Here is a 23541-nt window from a genome sequence, read left to right as displayed (position 1 = left end):
CTCCGGTTCTCACGGGCCAACCAGATGCCCCAAAGGGAAGAAGCCCCCAAGCGGGGCCTGAGTGCAGCGGCGCTCCAGAATGTCGTTACTGAAGGCCAGAAATGAGGGTTTCTCTTCCTCTCTCCTTAATTCCAGCAGAATAAAATCTGAAAGCTCATAACGGCAATTGAGAAGAAATTTGCTCTTCAGTGAAACTGGATTCTGTGCTCTTGTCAGTGAGACAAGGCAGAAATATGTCTCCCCACTGGTCAAAACAAAACACCACCCCACCCTCCAAAAAGACAAAATGTCTATTAAGGTCGTGATCACATCAAGCCCTCGATGGCATTTCTGCTGCGGAGGAGGCCAAGCAAGCTTCTCCTCCTCCCCCCTCCGATCCTCCATGCCAGGATTGGCTTTCAGAATGCATTATTTTCTCTCCCGCCCCAGAAGCCCCCCCCCCAGCCCATTTCTCAATATGGGGCCACCTCCAAAAGGCTGCTCGGGTCAAGAGCCTCCCAGACACAGCCTGAAGACACAGCCACACTTGCTTAAAGCATGTTCCAGATCAGTTCAGCCCGGCGATGCCTGTTAAGCATTATGGGGCGTGGGAGAAGAGAGGCACTGCAGTGCTGAGATGCCAGCTGGGGGAGTTTCAACTGCCAAACACTCTTTGGTGCCCAAATCCTGTTTTGATTCATTCCCTGTTGTCCGGCCCGGGAGGGGAGGCTCTCTGTTTCCATCCTCGCTTCCTCTGGGGGCGCATGGAAAAAAGAGATAAGCCCCTCCTATCAGTCCATGTCAGAGAGATAACAGGCACGGCCTTTTAAAATTAACACTTTCTCCCCCCCCCACACACACACACTCTCACTCTTTTTCTACAATCTGTTTCATGCCCTTTAATGCTGCTGCTTAAATTCTATTCCGTCAACAGAGAAAACTTTGGCCCTCACTGCTGCTACTGCAACTGTTGCTTTTGTACACTTTTAGGTCTATTTTAATTGATAATGAATTTATTTCTGTAGTCAGCTAGATGGACCATTATAAGCTGCCTCATACTGAGTCAGACCTATTGGCCCATCTACCTCAGTACTGTCTACACTGACTGGCAGCACCTGTCCAAATTTCAAGCAGGGGGTCTCTCTTGGCCCTACCTGGAGATGCTGCTGGGGGTGGGGAGTTGAACGTGAGACCTTCTGCACGTAAAGCAGATGCTCTTCCACGAGCTATGGTCCTTCCCAAACAGGAAGCTGCTTTATACTGAGTCAAACCACTGGTCCACCTAACACAGTACTGTCTACACTGACTGGCAGCAGTAGCTCTCCAGGATTTCAGGCAGGGGCCTACCACTATGACGGTGGGGGGGAAGGAGATTTATTTATCAACTTATTCATTAAATGAATACCCCACCCTTCCTTCCAACGGAGCACAGGGCGGCAAACGTAACAGAACAATTTAACAGCAACAAAAAGAAACACATTTTGAGAACAGTTAAAAACATTCCAAAACATAGTTTTAAAACTTTCTGCCAGGCAGTGATCTTCAGGTGACCAGGGACAGTCCCCTTCAGGCATCCAACGCCCAGGTAAACAGGAATGTTTATTTATTTATTAAATTGATATCCCTCCCTTCCTCCCAAAAGAAACGTAAGGTGGCAGACAAAAACACTAAAAGGCACTTTAAAACATCTTAAAAACGTCATTAAAAAATATCTTGAGAGACAATTCCAGCACAGATGCAGACTGGGATAAGGTCTCTACTCAAAAGGCTTGTTGAAAGAGTCTTCAGGCCAGCATCACTATAAATTATTTCTTTTTTTGTGTTAAATATAAAGATAGCAAAAGGCTTACAAATTATAATCTCTAGAAACTGATTCATGGACCCAAGCGTAAAAGGCAACGACTTAAAGGCTGCTTTAATTCGTTCGCATAGAATCTAGTACGAAATATCTGGCATGAGATTAAGCAGTGCAGGCAACACAAGTCGTTTTGTCCATGAACCCAGGAAGTAACAAATCACTGCAGTTTCTAGGATCCACAGAAAGCATTTTTAAATCTCAGCAGGACCATCCACTGAGCCAGCCTTCCCCAACCTGGTGCCCTCCAAATGTTTGGACAACAATTCCCTTCAGCCCCCTATGACGGCCCTGGGCTGATGGGAATTGTAGTCCAAAAATCTGGCTTAGTGGTAGAACATCTGCTTTGCATGGCGAAGGTCTCAGATTCAGTCCCCAGCAGCATCTCCAGACAGAACTGGGAGAGATCCGTGCCTGACACTGCCAGTCAGTGTAGACAATACTGAGTTAGGTGGGCCAACAGTCTGGCTCAGACAGCATAGGGCAGCCTCTTACACTCCTATGGAGGGCACAGACTGGAGAAGGCTGAAAAGGCAGCAGGTACCCCACTGGTTGGCAGCAAAGAGAGAGAGGCTTGCCATCACAGCAGCACCCAAGTATGCCAAGACAGACAGAAGATGTGCCGTCTCCACCACTGCATATTTATCGTGTCCACCCAGCACAAGAGAATGTGTAGCATCCTAAGAGAACGAATTGCTTCCGTCGGACGGACAGGACCATTTTAATGCCCCCCTTTTACAGTTGCATTTGGACAGCTGTTGCCTTCATGTTCTGCTTGGGGGGGGAAGGGGAGGCTTCCTCTTCCACGCGGCTCAGCAAAACCAGATGTGGAACCCAGAGCTGGCAACCAGATGACAAAAGAGACCGACGGAGACCGACGCGGCAGCACTTCCAACGTTCACGTCTGCAGCCTCCATTCACACACACACACACACCAATCGCAGGCGGCCTTGTGCTGTGTGCCGAGGAAGCTGGAGGGGGAGGAGAAGGGTCCAGAGGCGGAAGGGAAGCCAGCAAAGCTGAGCAGAGGCGGCAGTGGGGTGGAGCGCTCCATCAGGGTCCCAGCAGGCACTGGCACTGGCACTGGAGCCTCTTTCCTCAGGGCCCTTGCTTCCAGCATTTGGCTCATCTCCTCATCCGAGGATGTTGCAGCCTTCCTGCCAACTTGGAGTAAAGAACTACTGGGGCACAGAGACAGCCCAGGCGCAGGCAGGATGGAGAGGATGAGGCGGATGACCACGCGCCCACCGGGTATAAAAGCCAACCCCAGCCTGAATCCCAGAAATTACAGGATATGGATGCAGCTACCTTGCGACTTCCCAAACGGCCTCTGCACGTGCTTTGAGTGATACACCTGCATTACTCCACCGACCCAAGTCTGAGCCATTCCAAACGGCCTCCGTAGCGTCTTGCTTTCTGCATCCCACAGAGAAGCAACAGAGCTGCACTCCGCACAGCTGGCCATCCATTTCTTTTGCCTCATCTTAAAAAGTGCCCCCCCCCATCACAACTGAGGAAGTGGTGATGCTACTGGTAGGAGAAAAGAAGGTGCCAGAGTTGTGGGGGTTCACTTCCCTGCTTTTGTTGCTAGTCTGAATTGCTCCATCCCACAACATGCCTGCACATGACACAAAGCTGCAGGGGCGCAGGCAGTGTGGAAGGGAGCCCAGAATCCACTTCCAATTTTTTTAAAAAAGGAGCGAGTATGCACATGTGCAAAAGTCTAGCCCTTGAGGCCAAGAGGATATGCCCGAAAGCATCTGAAGCCTGTTTAAACCTCAGACGCCAGGCAGGGGGCTCAAAAGGCCTCCCAGAGGGGCTTTAATGCCTTTTCATCTCCTTACAGCTAGCAAAACCAGAAATATGTGCAAACTGGGAAATCCTGCAAAAATTATCATTTGAAATTACTCAGGCATTCCTACTGGGTGCCGAATCCCACTTTCCTTGGTGCAGGCCTTGCAAGCATTTGGCAATCCAGGGACATCCAAGCCTTGCCTTGTCTCCAACCTGACAGCCAACATTATAGCTGTCATAGGAAGGAAAAAGCCAACCTGGGCAGCAGAGGGACACTCCAGGTTTCAGTGGGTCAGCAATACCAACACTAAGAATTGCCTTCATGGTTAGGCCTGAAGGCAGGAATTGCTCTGGTAGCTGCAAGCTGTCCTGGGATCCTCATCCTTGTTTTGGCTGAAGAACGGTAAAAACGCATTAAATAAATACAATTTTAGAAATACTCTGCACTCCACATACAGTTCACTTATTCACTCACTCACACACACACACTCCTTATTCAAATTCTCTGCAAACTCAGCTCAAGACCTCTCCCATCCCTGACCCCTCTCTTGCAGGCCAGGGTTTTGTGAATGGATTAGACAAACAGCCATTCATCCAAGCTGTTGCTGCTGACAGCCACCACTTCTGCCCCCCCCCCCGCAGCTAGTTCAGCCTGGGACAGAGCTGGCAACCCTTCGGGTGGCACCCAGCAGTATCCGTGGCCGTCGGTTTGGTGCAAGGCCCAAGTGGGCAACTTTTGGCCCCAGAGGTAGCCAAGGATTCGGCATCAGGTTTCGAACAGCCTTTCTGAGGCATAACAAAGAGTTACCCCAACTCTGTCAACCTTTTCTGAGCATCACAACTGGACACTATTTACGTGTACGAATCCCCTGAATCTGCTTTATTTGCTTATATGTTTTTATTTTGGATGCTGCTCAGATACTTTAAAAATATTAAGCAGTTTGAAATGCTTTGAAATAATAAATAAATAATAAATAATGCACGCTGCAACTGCATCCAACTGACAATCATGTTGACTAATGGCTCTCTGCCTTTTCTGTAGACATTTGTGGCCGCCAGAGAAAGGCCCGGCACACCCTGACTTCTAACACAACCTCCAAGCGAAGGCAGCCCACCTAAACACGCTTCCTTGCCTCCACTGTGACACATTGCAATATGGGGGGGGGGGGAAGTCATTAAAATCTGCCCAAGTTCTGCAAAGGTGGCCAGGCCTGCACAAGAGTCAGCGAAAGTCTTTCCCATGGGAACGCATATGCATTTAGCAGTGGCATCCATAAAGCCCTTGTGTTTTGCTGCTGCACCGGGCGCAAAGAGGAGATGTGCGCCTCCAAAGGCTTGAGAACATGTGATGGGCACAACAGCGTGGAGCCGCAATTTGGCCTTTAGCTCCGTGACATCCATCCTCCGCAGCTTTCACCAACCTGGTGCCCTCCAGATGCCTTGGACTACAACTCCCATCAGCCCAAACCAGCTGAAATGCTACCAGCCGGCATTGCTGATGCCCAGACCCACTGCTGCACTGGAGAATTTTCTAAAAGTGGAAGGAAGCTCCTCTGAGCAGAGAGAAAAGGAGCTGATAGACAGCAAGTGCCTCAAGGCGTAAGAAGAGGCAGACTTGCTGAGGGAGAAATGCAGAAGTAAGCACAGCCAGCCTGGCTGGAAATCCACCCAGCAGCACAGGAATGGCTCTGAATTCCTGCCTGTTTGTCATCAAGTGGAAACTGGTTTGGTTTCCTAAGAAAATAAAACATGGGCCTGGGGGTGGGGGGAGAGACTGAGAAGAGACCAGGTGCTCCTCAGAATTTCCTCCCCAAGCAGCCGAGAAACAGTCAGAATAGAGCCCATTCTGCTGGATGCGTACAAACAGCCAGCTAAGAGGCCAGAGCTCCTCATAAGGGCCAGGAAGAGGAAGCCCGAACCAGAATCGAAACACTGCCCTCACCTTCTCTGGCACTCTTGGTAGGCAGCATTTCAGCAAATTACAAGGTCGTGGCATTACCTGGGGGTAGATGGACCTCCCTACATTTGCCCTGGTGTTAAGTCAGTGTAGCCAAATTTGATTTCTTAGATTAGAACAAGAGTTCTCAGACTGTAGTCCCAGACCACCAGTGGTCTGCAAGCTCCATTCAGGAGGTCTGCAGTAGGTCTGTGAAGAACACTTACAATTTGAATTCTATGGGATTCAGATTGTAACACGGCAAAATACAACAGAGGAGACAAAACAAGCGATAAAAATACCATTAAAAATCATACAGCATCAGGCACAGTACATTACAATGGGTACAACAGGGAGAGAAATCATTTAATGGTCTACTAAGACCCTCAGCCATTCTCAAGTGGCCTGTGGGGGGAAAAGTTTGGGAACTGCTGGATCAGAAGTCAACTAACGTGTGTCCTCTATTTTTAAAGTCCTCTATTGAAGCCTGTTGAAAAGTTTCCCCTTTGGACCCTTCCAAATGTCATTGGCGATTTGTTTTATGACCAGCTGTTGTTGTGAACGTTTACATACTTGACACTTTTGGTGGAAGGAGAAGGAGCCATTATTGATTTTCCCCAACTGAGATTACACAATTTTTTAAAAAGACCATATAATTTATAATCATCCAAGACAATTCTAACCCACCTTGAACATCACAGATCAAGATTCGCACACACACTCCCTAGATGATGGTAGAACAGTTGATCAACTCAAATTTGTATCACTGTTTTGACATTCCAGTTAAAAATAGACTCCATGAACATATGCAACTGGGTGATAACACCCAGGCCTCAAAACACACCCACCCAGCATGTTTGCCATGGTAAGAATGGCTCCAGCCCTGGCAAGCAGGATGAGCAGCCAGACTTTTGCCTATCTTCAAACCAACAGAGGTGGGCAGTACTTGTGTGACAATCCCTGCCAGCATCAAACTGTCAGCCTGTCCCTAACCCTTCCTGAAATCATTCTGCAATGTGCTTGTAACTGCAAGTGGCAATGCAACACAGCACAAAAACGTTTGCTGCAGCTGCCCATCTCGACAGCCAAGGGGAGCAGGTCAGAGAGTGCTTCGCCAGCCATTTGTCCCCAGGATCCACAGATATGATTTTCCTGCTACGCTGGACAATCGCGGCTAATGGGCCTCTCCACCAAGTCTTTTCAAAGCTATCTAGGGCCAACCTAGACATCACGTGCAGATGCAGTTGCCACCATTGCCACCTGGCATCCCTTTTGAAACCAGAAATGCTGCTTCTAGAGGGCGAAAGAGGACGAGAGCAATTCCAAGGGAAGGAAGTGCTTCATCCAACACCCCCTGTGCCCGTCCCAAATCTCCCCCTCTTAACCCACTGCGTGCCATACATTTAAAGCTCCTGGCTTCCCCATCACCACCACCAAGCCATCTTGGGAACTGTACCTTCCCCTTCACAGAACTACAGTTCTCAGCAGCCTTAACAAACTACAAGTCCCAGGATACTTTGAGGGAAAGTCATGTGCTTTAAATATATGGTGCGTATGTAATTTCCTGCACGTAAATCCTGAAGGGTGGCAGAGAGAGAAGAGGTGCTGATTGAAGAGGGGAAATCAAAGCATGGGCTAAGCACTCTCCTTCTCTCTCTCACACACACAGAGCTGCTCTGGTCCTGATCTCTCTTTGCAGCAGCTTTTCAAGGTTCAAAAGGAGGGCCAGGGTGATTCCATGTGACTTGGTTAGTCCCAATAGCTGCGTTCCATGTGTCCAGCATGCCCCGAGAGCTGTCGGTGCCACATGTAGAGCTGCAAAGTTAATGCTCGCTGTTCCTGGGATCCATCTGCGTTAAGCCCCATGCCTCCCCAACCAAGCTAGCCTCAAAGAGCAGAAACACCCAGACTGCTGGTTTTCTGCAACACTGCGGGAAAGTGAGGCAGTCGCCGTCCGCACAGAACGATTCAAGGGTGCAACATGCACCTGCCCCCAGCGTCAGCCCCACTGAATTCAGCTGCACAAACACGCCTAAGCAAGGAGTCGATCAACTAGAAAGATCAAGAGGTTCTTAAAAGTCACACGGCTTGGGACCACAATACCTGTTGGAACGCCTCTCCCGATATGAACCTACCTGTACGCTGCGATCAACATCAAAGGCCCTCCTCCGGGTGCGATCCAGAGAGAAGCCCGGAAGATCACAACGAGAAAAAGGGCCTTTTCAGTGGTGGCCCCCGAACTATGGAATTCTCTCCCTGATGAGGTACGCCTGGCACCAACGTTACTATCTTTTCGGCGTCAGGTAAAAACCTTCCTCTTCTCCCAGGCATTTTAACATTTAATATATAATTATTTTAATATTTAACATCTTAACATCTTTACCAGTTTAATACTTTTTTAACAGTTAATATTTTAGTATTGAGTTTTGTACTTGTCTATGTGTTTAATTAAGTTTTGGTTTCTGGTATAATTTTTCTGCATTTTTAGTTGTTTAATAATGTTTTAATTGTATTGGATGTTTATATGTTGTGAACCACCCAGAGAGCTTCGGCTATGGGGCGGTATAAAAATCTAATAAATAAATAAATAATATTTTTAAAAAGGGGGCCACATCCATTCATTAAGCACGTTTTGAGGAATTGCTCTAGTACATGCAACACAAAACAACAATATTTGTAAAGAGTGGTATGACAAACTGGGGGAATTTGCCACAATGGCCAAGCTAACTCTATCTGAGAAGCAAAGAAGGCAAAGCTACTTCATAAGCCAAAGGATAAATGTCATCTCGTATCTGATAGGAAGAGATGGAAAGGCGGTGGAGTTACAATATTTTGGCACATTCAGGATGACTGATGGAACCATTATGGTAAAACAATACAGCATAGGTAACGTCGTGGCCCACCAGGGTGAATGGGACAGAAGGCCCTCAATTAGCTGTACCAGGCTGTTCAAGGCTTACCAATAACGCTGTAACAAATGAGATTCGTCTGAATATTAGTAAAATAAAAAACAAAACAAAACTAATTTGTAAGGGCTGCAGGCGCATAGGAAGCTGCCCTATATGGAGTAAGACCCACTGGTCCATCTAGTACTGTCTACACGGGCTGGCAGGGGCGGCTCTGCAGGGTTTCAGGCAGGGAGTCTCCCCTAGCCCTCCCTGGAGATGGGGACCTGGGACCTCCTGCATGCAAAGCACTTCCATAGATCTCTCTCTCATACACACACGCTCTGAGGAAGGGAAGCCTCTTGGAAGGGTGTGCCTGCAGTGGCATTTTCTAAAATAGGAGGGGGAACGCACTTCTTCAAAGCTACAGCTTTCTCCTATTGCAAATGTATGCAGATGTAATTGGTTAACCAACCAATGACAACTGGCACACTTAGTCAATCAACTGAGCCCTACTGGAAACTGCAGACAGGCCAAGGGAGCATCTGCCTCCTATTCAGTGCTGGCTGCTGGCTCCACATCGGTAAGGCAGTGGACTCCACTCTAGGTTTTAGTTCTAACTTACATGGAGCTGTCCAAGGCGCTTCAAGGTGTTTGGGGTCAGAACCATGGACAGATCCTTGAAAGTTCAGACTAAAACCCGGAGTAGATTCTACTTCCCTTCTGACACGGAGCCACCAACCACCACTGTCCCTATGACAGCTCTGAGAGCTCTCCTCAGCTCATCAGCATTCCGCAGGCTGTAAAGAGGCTGCAGATGAACCCCTGCCATCCCTACTGACTCTCCCCTTCCCAACAGCCGTTTTGGGAAGCAGGAGCCCCTCAAACTACTCCTAGCAAGGTGACGTTTCATTACCAGTTCAGTTCCCCAATTAAGCCAAGAGATTCAGGAGCGGATAACAAAGGGATTCTCTTCCTCAGATTCTCCATCAAACCAGGCAAGCAGCTGTCTGCAGTCACCTACAGGAAGGGAGGGCAGGCAGGCTTCAGGCTTGCAGGAATGGCTGAATGATTATAATTATTTATTCCATTTAGTTCCGCATCCTTCCTCCTGCAGGAGTCCCAGGTGGCAAACATAATAATAATAATAATTATTTTAAAAATTAAAAAGCATTCTAAAAATAGTTAAAAACATTATCTCCGCCAACCGTTTCAGGGTTGCCAGGAACAGTGTGCCTTTCAGACACCCAACGCCTGGGTAAACAGGAATGTTTTTAAATTCCTCCTGAAGGTAAACGATGAGACAGACGCACCTCACCAGGGGGGGCATTCCACAAGTGGGGAGCCACCAATGGAAAGGCCCTGCCATGGATCAACATCAACCTGGCAGCCGCCAGTGGCAGCACCACCATTTACTACCAGAACCCCAAGATCCACCGACTGGGGCCAAGTGCAAAAAAAGATACCTACTGAAAACTAAAGAATCCTGAGCCCAGGACTTTGTTTGGGATACCAGAACTAAACTGAGCTCACAGTCCTTCTGCACAAAAAAGCCACTCCTGATTAACAATTCCAGACAGCGGTCTTCATTTCAGCAATATCAATGCCAGGGGAAGAGGGAGGAAGAGAGAATCACTTTGTTGTTGTGAAACAACTGGGAGCCAAGATTCCTTGGCGATCCTTCAAATCACGCAGTGGCCTTCCTTCTGCCCACCCGGATCTAAGGCACCCATCTGCAATGCTACCCACCAAGTTCTGCATCAAGGAAGATCAACCTGCAATCTGACGCACCCTCCACTGAACACAGCAGGACCGACTGCTGAGTAAACATGTACAGAACTGCTCTACCCTGAGAACTAAATAAATGCCTATTGCAGAAAATCTGCTGCTTTGATTGTTTTGCATGAACCTGCACAATTATTGCAGACCACTGAACACATTCAAAGAGGCTCTCCGCATAAATACTATGCCTCACTACCATCATGCCACCATCAGTCCTGCAAGGAAGTGAGGAGACAAACAGAATCAACCTCCCACCTCCAACCATCCGTCCACTGGAAAGCTGTGGAACCAGCCCAGGAGAGATGGCAACAACCTCAACCCAGAGTCAATGCAAGGTCAAGATGAAAGGTCAGGAGATTCTGGAAAATGAGCCAGGAGGCAGGATCTGAGCGTGAGGCCTGTCAGAGCCACCTGAGTGCCAGATTGCCAGGAGTGAGGAGGAGGACAGGCGGGTGCAAACAGGCAAGATTGTGGTAGGTCTGTAATAAACAAGGGAAGAACGAGGACCCTGGAATGACGACGATGCCACCACCACACTTCAACTGAAGACCTCTTACTCAGGGTCTGGATATTTTGGAAGTGTTTATATATGATACTTTGCAATAAAGGTCTTGCCAATGCCCCTTCCTTAGAGAGGCACTCAGGCCCCTCCATATCGTCCTTCCCCAGTGGCTGTGCCGGCTGGGAACTGCAGCCAGAAGTATTTGGAGGGTGCCGCACTGGAGAAGGCAGGCATGATCTACCCGCTTCTGGATCAGTGGCAGCCAGCAGGAGATGTTTGAGGCAGGCCCCATCCCTAGACAACAATCGACTGGATTGTTGTAAAAATGGAAGAATGTTTTTATCAGACTTCTAATTTATATTTTAATGCTTTAATTGCATAGATGTGTAAACCACCTGAGGATCTGTGTGATAAATGGCACATTAATATTAGACAGGTGCCATCTCTGTAATCTTTTCAGCACCTGCTGAAGACTTTCCTCTTTCAACAAGGCTTTTAAGTGGAAACATTATCCCAGCCTGTGTCTGTGTTGGAATTGCTTTTTAAGATATTTTTAAAGCTATTTTTAAGCTGTTTTCTTTTAATATATTTTAAAGTCTGTTTTTAAAATGTTTTAGAATGTTTTTAGTGTTTTGTTTGCCGCCCTGGACTCCTTCTGGGAGGAAGGGCAACATATAAATTTAATAAATCATAATCACAATCATTTTAGTAATCATGTAAATAAATCAACCCTTCTCCTCCGCTGCTGACCCAATGCGGACTGCCACACACACAATTTGCTTTGCCAAAAAAGATCTGTTAGAATGCATGGATCCCTTTTTGGCAATGAAAGGGGCCTACTGCAACCACAGCAGGGGGCAAAGGGTTAAACCCACCACCATCACCACCACAGAAGCATCCCAATCCAGAACGGGCCTCCAGTGCCTGCTATCTGTACTGGGAGGAAAGCCTCCTGTCCACACAAGTGGGAGGTTCTTCCGCAAGTGAGGTGATGGGGGTGATGAGTTGGGGGGGCTGGCAATGCCTGCTCTGGGCTCCAGCCCTACCCGCTGCTGGCCAGCAGACCAGGACTCATTGTCTCCAAGGCTCCCCACTCCTGTCCCAGATGATTGGAGGAATATGCAATTCAGGGGGGACACATCTCTAAGCATTAATGGGAGGTGCGAGCAGCATCCCAGCGGCAATCATACTGCACCCCACATGATCCAAGGCCAAAGCTTCAGCCCCCAGGCTTGGGGTCCAAAGGCATTAGCATCTGATGGACCCTAATGCAAAACAAAGTAGAGAACGCCCGGCAAAGTGTTAAGCAAAGCTTTGATCTTGAAGGATTTGTTTACATTTTGCACACCACAGAGCACCCCCCCAACCAGGCATAATTTGAAATGCAATGAGAAAAATAATGCCACCCACCCCTCACATCTCAATTTGGGTGTATCACTGAAGCTTGGGGAGGAAGAGGAGGAGCAAGCAGCCAAGCCCAGAGCTCAGAAGAGGGAAGAGTCTCTGAGAGACGGAGGGGAGTCTCGCTGAGAGACATGGGGGGGAGGGACACAGAAAAATGGGGGGCCCTTTCCCCCAAAAAATTGCACTCCGACATGTGAAAGGGTACAGAAGCTTGTTTCAATCCAGGCAAACCTTCTGTTTTTAAAAGTCTATGATAAATACGATGGTAAATTTGAAGAAACAGAAACCAAGAGCCACAGCTCCGGAAATGGCCTATTCCGAGTCTTGGTCCCCACACACCCCTTTTCCTCAGCGCTTCCTGTGGACACGAGTGCATGGCGTCTGCCTGACACTGTAGAGGCCTGGGGGAGAGAAAATAACTTCCAGGATTCAAAACGTTGTTTTTTTCTGTAACACTGATGGTTTTCTCCTGTTTTGTTTTTTGCCTGCTCCTCACAAACTGGCAAAACGAAAGAGACGGGAGGCTCCTCACAGTTCTGCAGCCTGTCGCTCCATTTGTAACAAAAATGTATATAAGTAAATTCAACTTGTAATTAGTCTCTGAATAAACTGTACTTTTAATATACCAAACATGATAATTTAATGGCAAACCAAGTTACACAATATATACGTTATGTTCCTAAAGTAACAAAGGTGCTAAAAAAATTAATACGGCATATTTTTCATTTGTGGTTCCCCCCCCCCCAAAAAAAACCTCAGTGAATAGGACAGGAAAATGAGTACCGGTAACAATTTTCCCTGTGGATTCAACATTCCTGGAAATTTTACATCTGTAGTCTCCAAAGCTTCTTCTGCAATGCCCATTCCCGCATGCAGGGAGAACCAGAGTTGGGGGTGCCTTTCAAACAACCTCCTCTCACCCCCACCCCAGGTATTCTGCGGTGGTAAAGTCCTCCAGCAGGACTCTACCACACTGCCTCGTCCACCGCTCCCAGATCAGCTCTTAGCTGTCCCCCCAGCTTGGCCAGGGACAGAGTCCTGTATTGTACAGGAACAGGTGCCCGCTGCAGATCACAATCTGGCAGAGTTGGGTTTTGGGGGGCTCTTGAATCCTGCAAGGCTGGAGGACCCATTAAGATGGCCCCCACCCTATGAGACGGATGGATCCCAGGAGTTTCCTGCTGGGTCTTGGGGATTTTCCTGCAACTGCCTCCCTTGCCAATCCAATAGAGCCAAATGGGCCCCTGGAAAACCTTGAGAAGATAAAGAGGGTGCAACAATGGGAGGGGGCTTGGGAAAGAGGGGACTGAGACCACCAGGGGCATTATTCTGGGGGGGGGAGCCTTTGTTCTCTGTCCCGTTGCATCTGGACAGGGTTGTCCAGTAGAACTTCTTGAGGCCTGCTCACATCTTGGCCCCCGAGGGGACGCTCAAGACCCCTCGATGACTCCCTGAGACCAGTTTACCAGTCACTCGCAGAGATGCTTGCGTCTGTGTGGCAGGTCCAGCTGATGTCACTTCAGCACCTGCTTGTCCAGTTCTGATGGATATTTGTGCAATCTGAGGAGAATGTGGACAGATTCTTGGAGGAGTGAGGCCTGTGGGGAGGTGCACTCAACCATGGAGACACTTAACCCTTGCACTTCCTGCCTTATAAAAGCTGCTTGAGGGGAGCTGGCTGGGTGGGGAAGGGGGGTTGAATGCCTTGCAATGAGAGGACCAAGCGTGAAGGAGGTGCTGGTCAGACGTTCATTTTTTAAAAGCCCTCCTTGAATCCCACCTTTTTGGAATACTGGAATCTGGCTGAAAACCTCTCCGTTTTGGGGCAGGGTGCTTGAGGACCTGGGGGCATCTCAACTCCAGGTTTTCCTGGATGGGGTGGGGTTGTTTTCTCCCCCCATGTAGATCCCATTCAATCCGTCCTTGGGCCCAGGTATTTCTTTGCTCACCTCAGTGGGCAACATACTCCAGGAAGACATGTCCTCGCATTGCCACAAATGTGGGATGGAGAGATGTAGATCTCCCTGCACATGCCTGCGCAGTGCACGCTACACACACACACAGAAGGATCAGAGTTGTGGACTTGCTGGAACACAAAGGCTGGTGCATCACCTTCTGAGGGTTCCATCTGCTATTACAGCAAAAGCTGGGTTTTTTGGCGGGGGGGGGACACATTTACAAGGCACCTGCCTTTGCGCAACAGCAGCACAGCCCGCTGACTCTGCCCTCCAGCGCAGGCCTGGGCTGCCTCTCTCTCCTCCCTTTCCTATCGTTCCTGTCCAGAAAACAGCAAGCACGCTGAGGCTGCCCGGACATCTAAAGAGCATCACGAGACAGATGGCCCTGCAATTCCGATCAGACCCGCGTTTCAGCACCAGCTTGCCCCCCCCCACAAACACACACACACACACATGGTGGGCTCTCTAATCTGGGAAGTGGGAGAGAGGAGAGGAGGGAGGGGAGGTCATTTTGAGGATAAGGAGCCTGGCCATGTGCCAAAGGCAGCTTAGAACCCAAGCAGGGCGAGGGGGGATTCCCAGAGAGGTGAAACTCGGGGTGGGGGGTGGAATGAAATCCTCACCAAATAATTGCAACCCACATTCAAGCTTGGGAAAAATGAGAAGCAGGAAAAGGAGCCTCTGACTTCTGCTTGCTTTTAAATATTAACAAAAGTAGAATGGCAGAAGGACCCCCCCCCAAAAAAAGCTCCAATGAACTCAAGAGAATTAAAAACAATCTCCCTGCTTCGACCCTCCTCTTCAGGCCCAGGAGCTGCCCTCTCGCAGGCAGGAATTTGGTTGTTTGCAGATGTCAGACTCAATCCCTTATTAAAATATTGACTCAGAGTGACCAAGATAAGGGGGAGGGGTTCGCCTCCTAAGAGGAGGAGGCAGGCATCTTTATGGCCATTCCTCAAGGCCTCCCCACTCAGCACCTCCAGCATCGACAAGTATGGAAGATTACAGAAGAGATACAGAATGCCTCTCATCTCAGAAAGATTGTCTGTATGCAACTGAATGATGTGTTCAGTCTCCCACCCCTTGCTATACTGTCCCCATAACCCAAGCCCTTGCTAAGATTTCAGACTTGGAATTGAATTGGCATTGCATATATTGAAACTGCAAGGCTGTAAGCTGCCTGAAGGCTACGCACTGGAAGAGCATTAATAATTCTTCAAGGCCTTTGCTAGACATGCCCTGCACTTTCAGCTATCACTCTCCTTTGCTAGACCTGTTCTGCACTGCCAGCTACCACTCTCTAGGCAAGGGCCAAGTGGCATGCTGCCGCTGGGGCAAATTTAAGCAGAAGCAGTCACTGGCCACCCCCTCAGAACTGGAACAGAGGAGCCACAGACTGTGGTTTTGTTACAAATGTACACAGAGCTCCTCAGTTGGCCTCATTGTCAATCAAGCCTGGCATCTGCCTGCTGGACCCACACAAACTTTTGGCCATGAAGGCCCACTCCCGAACCACAAGACAGCGGAGGAGCAGCAAACACAAGAGGCGAAGGCCCACGAACGAGGCTTGTCTGGACGCCTCCCCCAGCCCGGCCGATCTCAAGGGTGATGGGCTGGCACCCTCCGGAAAAGTCACCCAGGCAGGATCCAACATGGGAGGGCAAGGGACTAGAGCAGCCTTCCCCAGCCGGTGTCCGCCAGCTGTTTGGGGCGAAAGCTCCCTTCAGTGGCATGGCTGGCTGAGCTGATGGGAGGCCAGACCCCAAACAGCCGGAGGGCAGCCAGTTAGGGAAGCAGAGCTCGCTGGCCCCCAAGCACTTCCCACTGGAATGCCGCCAGTGCACACCTGCCTGCCCATCACTGGACAGCACAGATGAACCACAGGCAAAACCTGGCCCTTGCCTCACAACACAATGCACGAGGAAGGAGCAACTGTAGCTGAAGCCCTGCTTGGCACACGGAAGATGCCGGGTCAGTGCATCTGCAGGTGTGGCTGGGAATGTTAAATTGTGGGGTTTTTTTGGTGTTTTTAAATTTGTATATTTGTTTTCAATGTTTTTAATTGTTGTAAACTGCCCAGAGAGCTTCGGCTACGGGGCAGTATACAAATGTAATAAATAATAATAATAATAATGTCCTCTGCCTGAGACCTTGGTGAACTGCTGCCAGTCAGTGCAGGCAATACTGAGCCAGATGGGCCAATGGCCAGATTCAGTACAAGGCATCTTCCCACATTCAACAGAGTCACTGCCAGTCAGTGTTAGCAGCACTGGCCTGGATGGTCCAGTGGCCACAGCCAGTACGAGCCCACCACACATGGAAACCAGCACCAAGGGCATCAAGCGGGCAGAGCCACAGCAGGGGCAACCCCCCGCAAGGCAAGTTGCAGGAGGCGAGCCAGGGACCACGCAAGCCAAGCCCTGCTCCGCCAACACCTCCAAGGCAACACAAAGACGACATCCAAACAGCCCGCGTTAGTTCATGATGGCTCCTTCCAAATTCAGAAGACACACCAGGCCCAAGTCCGGCCCAACGAAGCAGAACCCCATTGGACTTTCAGGGCACCCTGGCCCTGGAGCCAAGGCTCTTTGGGTCCCAACACCCCCCCCAAGGGACAGGGTCAAGCAGTTCCTGATGCTGATCCACTTGGGTGGAAGTTCCCCAGGGCAGTGGACCAGATGGCCGGGGCCTTGGGGGGCAGGAGGGGAGCAGGCAGGGAAGAGCAGGCAGGGGAGGGGAGCTCCTACCTCGGGGCATCCCCAGCGGACAAAGCCATGCAGAGTGGGAGACCAGACCCCCGCCCGCAAGGCACAGAGAGGAAAAGGGCTGGGGCCAAATTGGGGGGGGGGTCCCCACAGCCTTCTGACATAGTATCTAAAAGGGAGCAGCAAAACAAGAAGAGGACCCCCACACACACGCTTGATCCCTGCCTTTCCGGCGGGTGGGCACCAGGGCACTCCCCCCAAAGGGGCCATGGCACAGGTACCTGGTCAGGCAGCCTGCCCAGTAGCCGCCAGATGCGGGGGGGGGAGACGGGGGGGAGAGGCGGCCACCCACCTGCATCTCCGACGTGGAAGCAGCTGTCCAGGGAGGCTCTGCCGGCGGCGTGCGAGTCCCCCTCACCGGACCAGGTCTGCCCGCTCTTCCGGGCGCCCACGCCAGTGGCTTCGGAGGCGGCCCCTTGCTGTTGCCGGTGCCGCTTCTGGGGCTGGGGAGTCGGGGGGCTGCCGCTGCTGTCGAAGGACTGCTGAGAGTTCTGCGACGGGGAGCGGCTCTTGTCGCGCCCGTAGAGGCGGCCGGCGGTGGGGCTGGGCGACACGTGGCTGGACTGGCCCGAGGAGAAGTCCTCCTCGCTCGACGTGAGGTTCTCGTTGGAGCTGCAGTCGGGCGTGTAGCCACCACCGATGTCCTCGAAGCTGCGCGGCGAGTAGGAGCGGCGCGGCCAGGTGCGCGGCTTCTCCGCCTCGACGGGGGCAGCCGAGTGGCCGCGCAGGAGCGGCGGGGCGGCCCTGTCCGTCTCCCCGCCGTCGCCCCCCGCGGTCAGCGCCGCCATCATGCTGCCCACGTAGACGCTCTGGTAGGGCTGGAAGTCCGGGGCCGCCGCCGGCCAGGCCGGCCGGGCGCCCCCGTTGCCGTCCAACAGGTTCTCCCTGAGGAAACGCGGGTTCAGCTCCGCATCCTCGTAGTCGCCGTCCTCAGCCGGGCGGCCCCGCAGCGGCAGCGGCACCTTCTTGCGCGCCTCCAGCTGCATGGCTTGGCTGCCCAGCGAGCTGATCCGGTCCGAGACCTCCTTGTCGTTGACCTTCACCAGGCCCCTCTCGTGGTGGTACTCCAGGTTGACGTAGAAGGGCTTCTCCGACGGCGAGGCCGGCGCCTCCTTGCCGTCCCCCGCCGCCGCGGGCGCCTTCAGCCGCTCGAAGCTGCAGCGCAGCGCTGCCACCGTGCTGGCTGCGGGGCCGCCCCCCGCCTCCGAGACGCCCGCGTCCCTCTCCGAGGAGAGGCTCAGCAGGCGGCGGCGGCGGCCGCTGCTGGGAGCCAGCCGAGCCTTTGCCGGGGAGCCCCCCAATGCCGCCTCTCTCGCCTGTTTGCCGTCGCCTGGCTGAGGGCTGTCCGCCTCCGAGCCGTCGCTCTGCGCCGAGCACTTGCGGAGGGCGGCCGGCCGCGGCCGGTGGGGCTTGTCGCTTGGCGGCGGCGTGGTCGTGCTCGGGGGCCGGGTCGGGCCGGGCGGCTCTGCCTCCGCCGCCTCTCGCTCCTCTGCGCCGCCCTCGTCGCGGGCCCCGCGCAAGGCGCGCTCGAAGCCCCAGCGCTGCCGGTCGTAGCTTTTCTTCTCCTTGGCCAGCAGCGTCTGCAGGTAGATCATGCGGAAGCGCTCCTTGTTCACCTCCAGCTCCAGGCGGCGGATGGACGCCTTGCAGCGCTCCAGCTCCGCCTCGATGTCGCCCACCGAGCGCAGCGCCATCTGGGGCGGCTCCGAGTCGGCGAACTGGGCGCGCCACGCCTCGGCGAAGCCCACCGGGTCCACCATGGCAGAGCCCGGCGGCCCGCCCGCGCCGGCCCGGCACCGCAAGGGGATCAGGGCGGCGTGCACGGGCGGCGGGCAGGGCTCCCCGGCCGCGGCGGCGGTGCTGCTGCTACGTCAGCCGTTGGCTCCCTCGCCCCGCTGCCCATCGCCGGCGCCCCGCGGGAGCCGCCGCCGCCCCCTCCGGGCGGCGAAGGAAAGAACAAAGGGACGACTTGCCGGGGCAGGGGACGCGCGGCCGGCTGGCTGCCCGAGGCGCCCGGCGATGGGGTGTCCCGCTCTGCGCCTCTCGGCGGCTCTTCCTCTCTCGCTGGCTGGCTGGCTGTGGCTCTCGGCGCCCGGGGCCTCCTTAGCCCATGCTGCTGGCGCCCAGCCACGCCGGCCCTGGCTTCTTCGGCGGTCCGCCTGGCGGCTGCCCACGACCAGCTGACCCAGCTCGCGCTCCTTCCCTCCCGATGGCCGCCGGCGCTGGAAGGACGGGCGGGCGGGCGGAGCGGCGGGCGAGGCGAGGCGGAGCCAGCGGGCGGGATCCTTAAAGGGGCCTCGCCGGCGCGGGCGGGCTGAGCTTGGCCGCCTCGCCTCGCCCAGCCACGAGGGAAGGAGAGCCTGCCTGATGGCTGCTCGACCGCCGAGCGCCTCTGCGCGGCCCGGGGGAGACGGAGGGGCCCTGCCCGCCGGGGGCACCTGGCTGAGCGGGCGCGCCGCCCTCCTCCACTTGCGGATCGGCCCCTCCCGGCCTACCCGCTGCGGATCTGCTCGCCGGCGTAGCAGAAGCTTCCTCTGAGGGGAAAGTGGCGCCCGGCAGGCCAGGAGCGCCGGGGCAGAAGGCGGGGTCCCTCTAGCGGGGGAGGGGTCTTCCACTGAGGTCCTGCTGCCGTGGGCTTCCCCTCAGGGCAGCGGGTGGGTCGCGGTGGGGCAGAAGAGCCCGGGCCCAGCAGCAGCAGGCCCTCCCGCGGGGCCCTCCTAGCCCGGCGTCCTGCGCGGCTCGCAGCGGCCACCAGCATGCCAATCATGGGAAGCCCCCAAACGGGACCGGAGGGCCACGGCAGCGCCCCCTTGTGGCCCCCAGCAACTGGGATTCCGAGGCCGACTGCCGGGGGGGGGGCGGGCTGGGGGAGAACGGGGTCCTGAACGGGAACCTGGGAGTAAGTCCCATGGAACCCAACGGCGCTTACTTCTGAGTAGACATGTATTGGATTGCATCTTAACACAGCTCCTTCTCTGGAGATGTTTTCCTATTTCATTTCTGTGAGTGTTGTGTTTTTAAGCTGTTCTTGTTTTAATTGTTTCACATTTATATACCACTTACTCTTGGCAAAGCATTCTCGAAGAAGTTTACACAGTCAGTATTGTTTTTTATGAAAGTGTGAAATAAGCTGTGGAATGCATGTGGGCAATGTGTGGCTCCATTCTTCCCTGGAGGAGCTTTGTAAAGGAGCTCAGCACCACAGAAGCACCCAGGTCAGGAGGCGTTGGCCTAAGAACTCTCAGGCAGGCATCTCACTGGAGAAGGGCAGCTGCCCTGGAGCATGTGCGCAATAAGCTCAGGCTGGGTTCAGCCACTTCTTTCTCGCTTGAATGAATCAGGCTCAGGATTTCTGATGGGCAGGATCAGGATGGGTGTCACCTGAGGCACCATTAAGGCTGCCAGAGCGTATGCACACTGATTTGGGGGGCGCGGAGCAAGTTGCCCCACTGAGCACAGTGGCACTTCCTTCCTAAACAAGCGCGGAGTGGGACAGTTTGCTCCTTGAGATGAGACCATCTGCCCCAATTGGGCAGTTCTCCTGAGCAAGCACGGCTGAAACACACCCTTCTCTTGCACAGCTCCCATTCATTTCAGTGGGGCATGTTAATGAGCAGAAGGTACCAACCCTCTCGGAGCAACCCTTGGCAATGGAAGGGAACTACCAGGAACTGGGACACTCGTTCAGAGTTTTCTGTTCCAAACATACCCATCAAAACTCCACCAAAGGCATCACTGTGTGAAGATCCTGTCTCTGGGTAGGCCTGCCTGCCACTTTCATAGGTGTTTAATGTTCTAATGTACACCACTTGTGCAGCTACTCTGATGGAGTGGTCGATGCGTTCTTCTAAATACTTGCCCCCTTTTGCCGAGGTTTCTCCTGGCAGCCTCACCTTCTCCAGCTCCCACAATCTTTGCCACTCTTTCTTGTGGGCAGAAGCAGTGGCTACTTTCCCTCAACCTGGAAACGGCCGTGAGCCATTGTTGCAAAGGACCCCTGCCTTGCCACCTCACCTTCCTTTTTAGCAGGCAGGTGTCTTCACGGAGGCGTCCCACAGACTGACTCCAGGCACATGGCAAGAGCAGCTGCTCTCACATTCTAGGTGCAGAGGGCCAGTCTCTGGACGCTGCACTGTCAGGGCGTCATGTGTGAAGAGTATCCCGCTGCCCTTTTGCCACTGCGCAATGCTCCTTCCTAACAAGCAGCTCTTTTGGAGCCAAAAGACAAGGTTTAAAATGCCAACGTGAAGGACATCCACTTGTGGCAAAAAGTTGAAGTTCTGCATGTTTTGTACGCAGGTTTTTCTACATTGGGGTAGGGAACCTCAGGGCGGCAGGGGGGATTGTGGCCCTCCAGGCCTCTCTGTCTGGCCCTGAAGACTCCACAGGCCACAATTCCCTCCAGTTCTTTTGCCTAGAGGCTGGCATGTGCCCTGGAACAGGGAGGATGCCTCTGGCTTGCCTCTGGCCTTTGTGGCCCTGGGATGTTGCCTCCTGTACAAAGATAAAAGAATCCCATACGTTTCCCCACACACGCTGGTATGTGGCCCCTGGAAGGTTGCTACTACGTGATGTGGCCCTTGGGCTGACAAAGGTGCCCTACATCCATGTGGGGAAAAGTTCAGGTAGGGCAGATTTGTCTGGATCTCTTTTGGAAGTGACATTCTGGGTAAACAGCAGCCAATGGTTTTTGCAAAAGTCAACCCCCCCAAGCCACCTTGCAGCGCTTCCCCTCCTCCCCGCCACCCTTACCTGTTTTGAGGTTTTGTTTGGGATGTTCGGTTGAACGGCAATGGCATTTTTCACCTGGCTTCGTTTTGTGCCTGGCCTTTGATCCTCCATTACCTCTCCTAATTCAGGAGCAGCAGACGTCAGGCTTCCGGGATCTACTCTGATCTTTACTCAGATCCAAAGTAAAACCCTAGAGCCAGGTGCAAAACATACTCTCAGAGTCAAGCAGCAGAGGTGCCTCTCAGGCCGGGAATTTCTTTTCTTTACCAGAACTGAGCTCACAAACATTCCCTCTGGGTTCCCTCCCAGCCCCCAATCTTTCTTCATCTCAGTGAGGTGGTCTACTTTGGGAGCAAGGGTGGAAATAAATGTAATAATAATTAACCCTTTCTAGAACAACAACCAAACAGCCCTTTTCTTGCAACTAATGTTAAATAATTGGTCGTTAGAATTCCTTGCTGATCTACTTTGAATCACTTAGAAATGCCCACCCCTGCACTAGCTGACACATGCATTCTTTGTTCAGATCTCCAGCTTAATTGAGGGCAATGCTTGTCCTGGCAGAGACTGCTCCGGCTTCTTTCCTCAGATTGCCTCTGAGCACCTTTCCCCGCACCTCAGCTTCTATGAATAATTTCCTAGAGGAGGCGCACGGCCACCACGGCAACAGGAGAAGAGGGAGGCTTGCCAGCTGGAATGGATGCAAGACCAAGGATTTCTCTGAAATTGACCTTGCTGCCAACAGCTTCTCTACCCCTGATGGCTTCTGGGAGATGAGCAAATGGGAAGTTTCTCTTGCAGAACCCTTCCCTGATAAAACACCCACACAACAAAGAAAAAGAAGCTAAACCAAGACGCTAAAATCCAATCAAGAAACTATAAGCAAATGGGGGGGGGTGCTTTCCTCCAGGCACAGCTTGATGAGTGCTTCATCCTAGCTAAGCTGTTTGTCAGCAGGAACGTCACCCAAGTTGTATGGGCAGGTTATGAATCACTGATGGTGACACACACACAGAGGCAAGCCAGGGTTTCCTGAATCCGTCGCAAACCACGCAAAGGGGAGAAGGCCCCTTCCAAAGCTTGTTTCGGTCCCATTGCATCTCCAGGTGAAATGGAAGAGCCGCCATCTTTCCTGTTGCTCATTCTCTCCTTGGCAGGAGGGTGAAGGGAAGAATCGTCTCGTGGCAGCCAAGAAATACCCGCTGTGAAAGGGAACCCCCCCCACACACAATGGGCTTGATCCTCTCAGGAAATAAAGATCCAAGTGGGTCAATCTGGCCCAACAGGGAGGGAGGCAAAACAAGAGCCCTGAGACCCTCAGAAGCAGAGCCAGGAGGCACAGGCCTTCCCTGGTGGATCCTCACCTGGGACTCGAGCCAACGCTACCACCCAGGTACAAGGAGGACCTTTTGGGCAGCATTAGAGTCCTCTTCCTCCTCCACTAGTTTATGCAACACTGTTTGAAAAACCCTGTCAGCTGATGGTCGCTCTGGGGCAGCAAAGGCCCCAAGTCAAAAGTGCACTATGTGAAGGACACAACAGTCGGAGGCCGGATGCTTCTGGGTGCCAGTGTCTAGGCCCTGGCACTCAGGCCCTGATTGGGGGCTTCCTCCTATCAGGGCCATCTGGCTGGCCACTGTGAGAACAGGAGGCGGGACTAGGTGGGTCCCCACTGACCCAATATTAAGAATCTGATAAGAGTTTTTTAAAAAACTACCCTGAAGCTGCTTCACTGGGAGGGAGTGGGCCAAACCCCCTGGACTCCGCGGTGCCTCCTCGCTGCCATCCCAGGGCCCTGCGTTGCTGCTCTCTTCCTTTGCCCACTGAAAGAGCCACCTCCTATTGAAGCGTATTTCTGACAGTGTCAGAGAAAACAGCATCACCATGTGGGAAGAGCCACCTCCGCCTCCCACAGGTTCGTTTCTCCTTCCAAAGGGAGTAATTACTGTC

The 23541-nt window shown here is 52.7% G+C and overlaps 1 protein-coding gene across 2 annotated transcripts in view; it reads right to left on the bottom strand.

Moving 5' to 3' along the window:
- BCR (BCR activator of RhoGEF and GTPase) overlaps positions 1-18632 on the bottom strand; it is a 93783-nt gene extending 75151 nt beyond the window's left edge. For both annotated transcript variants that reach the window (XM_061603027.1, XM_061603028.1), the window contains exon 1: positions 17153-18632. In XM_061603027.1, the coding sequence (XP_061459011.1) occupies positions 17153-18620 (1468 nt within the window). In that variant the 5' untranslated portion in view covers positions 18621-18632. The remainder of the gene's footprint in view (positions 1-17152) is intronic.
- Between the last annotated feature and the right edge of the window lie 4909 nt (positions 18633-23541).

This window comes from Rhineura floridana, chromosome 19, assembly GCF_030035675.1.
Source record: "Rhineura floridana isolate rRhiFlo1 chromosome 19, rRhiFlo1.hap2, whole genome shotgun sequence".
NCBI lineage: Eukaryota > Metazoa > Chordata > Lepidosauria > Squamata > Rhineuridae > Rhineura > Rhineura floridana.
This window is presented reverse-complemented; position numbering and strand designations above follow the sequence as displayed.